The sequence below is a fragment of the Mus pahari genome, chromosome 6, assembly GCF_900095145.1.
Source record: "Mus pahari chromosome 6, PAHARI_EIJ_v1.1, whole genome shotgun sequence".
Lineage (NCBI taxonomy): Eukaryota > Metazoa > Chordata > Mammalia > Rodentia > Muridae > Mus > Mus pahari.
The window spans coordinates 103,318,615-103,325,822 of record NC_034595.1 but is presented as its reverse complement, the minus strand read 5'-3'; the positions used below and the strand labels follow the sequence as shown (position 1 = coordinate 103,325,822).

The 7,208-nt window shown below is 54.5% G+C and overlaps 1 protein-coding gene across 3 annotated transcripts in view; it reads left to right on the top strand.

The window, feature by feature from the left end:
- The window catches only part of Kcnab2 (potassium voltage-gated channel subfamily A regulatory beta subunit 2), a 35,633-nt gene that overhangs the window by 23,945 nt on the left and 4,480 nt on the right, over positions 1-7,208 (top strand). The window contains exons 7-11 of one of the 3 annotated variants that reach the window (XM_029539797.1): positions 443-486; positions 1,382-1,468; positions 2,156-2,203; positions 5,312-5,397; positions 6,973-7,119. In XM_029539797.1, the coding sequence (XP_029395657.1) occupies positions 443-486; positions 1,382-1,468; positions 2,156-2,203; positions 5,312-5,397; positions 6,973-7,119 (412 nt within the window). The remainder of the gene's footprint in view (positions 1-442; positions 487-1,381; positions 1,469-2,155; positions 2,204-5,311; positions 5,398-6,972; positions 7,120-7,208) is intronic. The other 2 variants (XM_021200019.2, XM_021200020.2) reach the window with 2 other exon arrangements.

The window sequence follows — 7,208 nt, the reverse complement described above, 5'->3', positions numbered from 1 at the left end:
ACACACACACAGAGAGAGAGAGAGAGAGAGAGAGAGAGAGAGAGAGAGAGAGAGAGAGAGAGAGAAGGAGAGAGGAAAATTTAAAAACATATATGATTCGTTCTTAACTTTAAAAAAATCTGTAACTGGCCTTACTTCTGTAACCCCAATACTTGGGAAGCTGAGGCAGGAGGATTATGAGTTTGAAGCCACCATGAGCCAAGTACAGAGAAACTATCTCAAAAAGCATAAGTAAGTAAATCCAAGCTGGGCAGCGAGGTGATATTGGAAACCAGAGCCCTTGTCCCCAGGCCACCCTGGGGACAGAGTCTAGGAATCCACCTGAGTCCATAGTTGTCACCCACAGATGTCAGATTTCCTGACCTGTTTTTCTCCTCATACCATAACATAAATATGATCCCCAAACTGCAACATCCCCCCATCCTGTTGACGTGTTTTTCAGAGCGGAGACAGAGAGAGGCCTTTCCAGGAAGCACATAATCGAAGGTGAGGAGGGACTCTAACCATGGTGTCCCCTGCGCGTGAATAGAGCTAAGAAGCGTAGTAGCCTTCCCTTTTCTTCAGCGACCCAGCCTAGGCCTCAACCCTGGGGTCCACAGAGCCCTCCTTTGGCCATTCCCTTCTGCTCCAAAAAGATATGGGGCAGGGGGAGGAACTGCAGGGGGACCCACTACTGAACAAAGGCTGCGATAAACCTGGACGAAGCTGGCCAGATTTCAGGGCAGGCTGAACGTGTGCTGGCTGAATGGTCTTGGGGGAGAGCCATCACCTCCCCGAGCTTGTGTCAAACAGTCTAGAAAGTGGGGGATGTGAGGGCATACCCCCCACACTCAGGGCTTCTGGGAATAACGGACATGCAGCCCAGAGTGGTGGTGGCTGGATGAGGGGCTCTGCCTCTCGCTGGAGTCACGTTTACTCCAAGCAACGTTAATGTAATGATGTTCATAATAAACATCGTAATGGGAGCTTTGGCACCTGGCCCTCCCACCTCAGACCCAGCCTTCACCCTAGCTGTTGGCAGGTGTAGATTAGTGACTTACGTGTGTCCAACACCTTATGTACAGTAGATAGTACTGCTCCCTCCTTGTGTGGTACCGTGGCCATTGTTACTGCACAGACCACCAGGTCCTGAGAGTGGACCAAAGCTTATGTATCCATTTGGTCTCGGGACATTTGGCCTGTGCTCTTCTGACATCCTCTGGAATGGCCAGGGTGCCCACTCCTTTTTGGATGTCTTAGCATCTCCTTGAGACACTCACCTGCCCTAAAGTTCTACATGGCATGAGCCTGCCCTCATTCCTCTCCTCCCCTCCCCCCTCCCCCCCCCCCGAGCCAGGCCCAGGGGAGGTCTAGAAGCTGACCCCTCCTGTTCTTCTCCCAGGACTGAAAGCATCCCTGGAGCGGCTGCAGCTGGAGTACGTGGATGTGGTTTTTGCCAACCGCCCAGACCCCAACACGCCCATGGAAGGTAGGTCGACCAGTTATCCCCCAGCCAGTTCATGCAGGGCAGAGCCAGCTGCTCTGTGGTTCTGGTGACTGTCACGCACACCCACACTGGGCCCTCAGACAGAGGTGGCCAGGCCCCTGGGTGGGGGAGGGCTTGCCCGAGCCCTGATCTCATTCTGCGAGCTGAGCTGGCTGTGTTCAGGACTTCTCCCCTGGCTGCGTTCTCCTAGCTCAGCGGTTGGTATTTTGCACAGTGGTGTCTGTCTGTTGGGGACCACAGTACTCTTCTATTCTGGTTCCCTCGGGAGGGCTTAGAGGTCTTCTGCTCTAGTGGGGTCTTATCGCCTGAAGGAGACTGGGCACTCAGTGCTTTGAAGAGCTGTCTGGGTTTCTTTAGTGTTTATTTATTCCCTCGACTCCCCAGTCCCTCCATATCTCCCACCTGCTGCCTCGGCATCTTCTCATTTATGCTTCGCTGCTTTGGGGACTCGGGAGGTTAAGTTAAACTGGTTATTTTGTCTCCATTTGCTTTTATATATATACCACACTTGTGTGTGTGTGTGTATATATATATATATATATCCTTTCTTTTTAACAGAACTCTGTTCTGTGTGATGATTTGTGCCCTTCTGTCCTGTCCTTTATCATACCAGGCCTCTGTGTTCCCACAGCGATAAACTCTGGTCTCTTTAAACCTTTCTTTTATCAGCAGGGGACCCATTTAGTTCCTTCAAGTCACGGACATTCATCATTGAAGGTACACAGTACCCTCAGCCGACTATTGACTCTCTGTCCGAGCTGCATTTTATGAGACAGTACTTTTATTCACGACGCTCTGTCCCCCTCCAAGACAAACTTCTCCATAAAATGCATAAGGGGTGGGGACACGCCCTGTGAGGACATCGTGCAAGCAAAGGGAAAGCAAATTGGCATCAGAGCCCCTTGCTGTCCATCCTCGCTGCCATTCCCATCCCCTCCCTCCCAGTGTGCATGTCCCCGACCCCCTCCATGCTTGCAGTGCCGAGACCTGCGGTGGCCGGCTGGCTTCCTGCCGGGGTCTTCTCTAGATCTGAGGATGCTCCAGTCCCTACCTGGGAACTTGACCTCGGGTGATATGATGGGAGGGTTGGGAAAGACCAGGTTTTCCAGAAGGGTCCTGGGAGCCCTAAGAAGACATAGCCTCTCACATAGCTCACAGAACACCAGCCATCAAGCTGTCCCGTCTACCATGCTGGTCCCCTGTGAGTGCCCTGGCTCTGTGGTCATTCATGTCTGCTTATTTAGCACCCAGGACACTCCATCGAAATGGAAAATATGTATGTGAGCTGGCATGATGCTGAGGACCAGGGCTTCCTTGTGCCATGCTTGGTATCTGCCCCCCCCCATCAGCAAAGGGCCGTAGAACCCCACCTCAAGGGTAGGCCTTTGTCTCCCTAGGAGCTGGGCAGCGTTCCACACTGAATGGGCATCTGCCTGCCACCTGGTGCTGCCACCTGACCCCTCCTATGTATTATTTGTAATGCTGCAGAGATGCCCTGGGTTTTGGCTGCAGCCGGAAAGAGCTGGCACCCCTTGCTTCTGTCCAGCAGTATTAATTATTGAGGCGAAAGACAGTCGTCCCTAAGTGTCACTGTCTCTGGCTCCACCGGATGCTGGTGTGGATACACAGTGCTCCTGAACATACATGTGTCCAACATCCAGCCTGCCTCTGCCACATCCCCCGGGTGCCTAGGCTCCCCTGCCCCTCGGAACAGCCAGTCACACCAGACTCCTGTCCATTGGCCTGATTCCCAGGTGCCAGACTGTCTCCATCTCTCTCACTGCATGGGAAGGACATAGTGCAGATCTCCTGGCTGGGATCTCCATAACCATGACCAGACAGAGCTCTGGGGGAGGCTGGGGAGAGGGACTGATGGGGGCCGTCCTCGTGGCTTCCCTGTCTCTGGCATGTGGACCTGAGCCTTGGCTGAAAAGTGTAGGGGAGCCATGCTGCACGGCCTGGGGTGCCCCCAAGAGTGTTTCTAAAATTCTTAACAAGGACAGCCCGTCGTCGAGGAGCCTGGGGAACCAGAGGGCCCCAGGACCCTCTCGGTCTCCTGAAAGCATTCCAATCAGGCATTGCTCTCTTCTGGATGTAAAAGACGTCCCGGTGATTCAGGGAAGGTCCCAGAAGACTCAACCTCTCTTCTCATATACCCCTTACCTAGTCAGGGCAAAGAAGACGCCAAGGAGCCACAGTCTCTGACCTCAGAAGACAGGCAAGGGCACAGTTGCCCTGTGGGAGGGGGCAGGAGGGCAGAGTGAAGTGTGACTTCCCTTGGCATTCTGGGTGAACTTACTGGGACCACTCTCCCGGAAGCTGCGCAGCCTTGGTACCAGATATAAGAATGCCCTGGATTCCACCATGGACAGACCTTGGCCAAAGTAGTATAGGGACCCAGCATGAGCAAGAAGTAAGATTTCCCCCAAAACAGAGCAGACAAGTTCAAGGAGGTAGTGACTCCCATGCCCTTCGCAGGCAGGGCCCCAGAAGAGCCCCTGGCACCTTCTTCTTCCTCCCCTACCTTCTCTCGAGGTCCCTGCCATTGCCGGGTGGGCGGAGGTCTGCCTCTGGGATGGGTGGAGCATTCGGAACTGAGGCAGATGTTACCGCTATGATTTTAGAAACACTTGCCCCTCTCCGTTCCTTCCCTGCCTTTGGCTGTAAACCTTGCAAGCATTGTATCAGACCTGCGGGGAACCCACGGAGCCAGCCCTCACCCCACCAGGGCCACATTCTCTTTTAACACCCCACACACCCCTAAGAGGCCAAACAGCCAAGGGAGAAGATCTACACGTGGCAGGGTTTTTAAACCAGCTCATAGGACCATTCCCAATGATGGCTTCTGTTACAACCTTTTCCTACATGTGTATGATGTGTTTCCACCACACTCCCCCCATCGCCCTCTTGTCCCCCCAACCCTGGTGATGTGTTTCTTCTCCCAGTCCCCTTTATACCTTCAACTAGCAGATTTTTATGCCCCCCAAACTCTTGCTATATGGAAGACTGTTGTTGGGGTGAGAAGAACCCCACTCTTGCCCAAGAAGAAGATGAGGGTGAGGTTCAGTTGTTTATTCCTTGGGATGTTGTAGGTCCTGGCTTTTGTGGAACCCTGCAGTTATTTGCTCCAGAAGGACAATTAAATCCCCCCCACCCCCTCCCCTCCCCACCTCCGTTGCCCTGAGAGTGGCATGTAGTGAGGGATACTCCAGCCTGGGCACGCACGGTCTCCCCAAAACTTTCAGCTTTTGCTTCTGGCTCCCCAGGCACTGAGAGAAGGCGGCTCCAGCCTCAAGGGCCTGCCTCCGTCCCTACAGACACCAGCCACCCTGCCCTCTCCGAAATCCTCGGGCACCCAGTGAGGTGCCTTCCTGGAACCTGCAGAGCTGGGCTTTTGAGCTCTGCCGATGGCACTGCCGTGGCCACGCCGACTGTAGCCTTCATCCAGACGGTCCCCCTGAGTGACCAGGGTTCCCATGTCCCCATTCTAGAGTCTAAGACCCGCTCTTGGGCTTCACCTTCTCTCCTTTCCGTAGCCAGCCATGGAGACATCAGTCTACCTACCTATAAGCCTTTCCTAGGGATCCAGGCAAGGCTCACCTTGTCAGGGGACTTGTCTTCAAGTCCATTTTCTTTCCTTGGGGAATCTCCCCATCCCGACACCCACACCTAGCTCCGGGAGCCAGGAAGTACACTGCTTGCAAGATGCCTTCTGCAGCCTGCCCCCTCCTCCTGGCCCCCACCTGCATCTGCAGACTAGCCCCAGGCTTGGCCCTGAGCCCCAGCTGTCCCAAACGTGGTCTCCCTTCTCTCTCTCTCTCTCAGAGACCGTGCGGGCCATGACCCATGTCATCAACCAGGGGATGGCCATGTACTGGGGCACGTCACGCTGGAGCTCCATGGAGATCATGGTAGGGTGATACCCGTGTGTCCACCGGCTTGGGTTTGTTTTTTTGTTTTGTTTTGTTTTTTTGTGGGAGGAGAAAGCAAGACTCAGGCACATGTGCTCGGCGAGGGTGTGGTTGGCATAGGCATGGGTCTCAACCTGACTCAACATGGCCCTGCATGGATGGCTTGCCCTCAGAGACTCAGTCTCCAAATCTGTAGAACAAGCCTGCTGGCATGGCTTACCCTCATGGCCTGCTCTGAGGCTCCTCGGGAAAGCCTATAGGAAGCTTGAAGCATGCTCTTAGAGCCCAAACTAGCCGAGGCGCCTATGCTCATTGCCGTGTGCCAGGCTGTTCGTTAGATCTGAGATTTCACCTCTACGGTGCCTGCACAGGAGGTAAATGCTGACGTCGCCCCATGTCTCAAGTGGGGAGGTCAAGGATGGGGTGAAGCCCCATGCTTAAGGTCGCATTGCCTTACTTTCAAGGCTGATACCTAGATAACGCCGGACAGAGCCTGGGCTGTCTTGGAAAATGACCGACCCAGCTGCTAGGACCCAAATTTCTATTAACCTGTGGTTTCTCCCTTCATCCATATTCTCAGGAAAGCACACCAGTAATTGTCCTCCTCTCTCATGGGCGCCGGCAGAGGCTAGAGCAACCTATGTCCCTGGGTATTCTGTGGTTCCCAGGAAGAGTCAGCAGGGTGTCCCTGTTGACGGTGACACTGAAGGGAGTGCCCAGATGAAGAGGCTGCCTTCATTCTGTAGCCTGAGGGCAGAGGGGTCTTAGAGACTCTTTCCTGACGACCCCACCTCCCTACCCACACTTCCACTCCTCATCTCACCTCGCCCCGCCCATGCCCAGTGTCCCAGCATTCCATGACTGTAGCTGCAGTGGGTCACATGTCCCTGCTTCATCCTGTGTTGGCAGGAAGTGGGGCGGGGGTTGTTTCAAATCCTGGGGGATTTAAGAAGACCCTGGCAGCATAACCCAGCTTTTGAGGGCACTCCGCAGCCTTTGTCGGGCATCTTGCTCTGACTACCCACAGCCAGGACTCAGAAAAATCCCGTTTTATAGATGAGGAAGCTGAGTCTCAGACCAAAGTGGGACAACGCCTCCCTAAGTGGCAAGCGTGTCCCCCCACCGTACAACTGTCTAAAAACAGTAGCGAGCTCACCTCATCCGTGGAATTTAAGGGAGCATCTCCAAGCCAGGGCCCCAAGCTCCTGATCCCAGGGTTAGCAGACAGAGCTGCTGCCTCCTGAGGGAGCACCACCTTTGAGGTCAGGGCCACAGGGCAACAGGCATGCTGTCCAGCTGGCAAACTGAGTGCCAGTCATGAGCCAGGCCGAAGAGCTACAGACACTTTGACACATTGGAACCGAATGACAAACGGGGAAACTGAGTTACCAGTGATCCCACTTGCCTCGGCCCTAGGCGTCACTGCATTGTGACTCCTCCAAGGACCTTTAAGTCTTAGGGTTCCAAAGCCCATGCTCTGGGCTCTCAGGAAAGGTGGGGGGTGGGGATAGAGAGAGCAGCTAGGTCCCTGGGGCTCCAGGTGGCTGATGGCAATGGTCTGCTTCCACAACTCAGGAGGCCTACTCGGTGGCTCGGCAGTTCAACCTGATCCCGCCCATCTGTGAGCAAGCGGAATATCACATGTTCCAGAGGGAGAAGGTAGAGGTCCAGCTGCCGGAGCTGTTCCACAAGATCGGTGGGTACTGTCTTACCTTGCCGCCAGCCACTCCTTGCCTCCCCTCAGGACCAGCTTGACCTCACCCGCACTCTCTCTCTCTCTCTCTCTCTCTCTCTCTCTCTCTCTCTCTCTC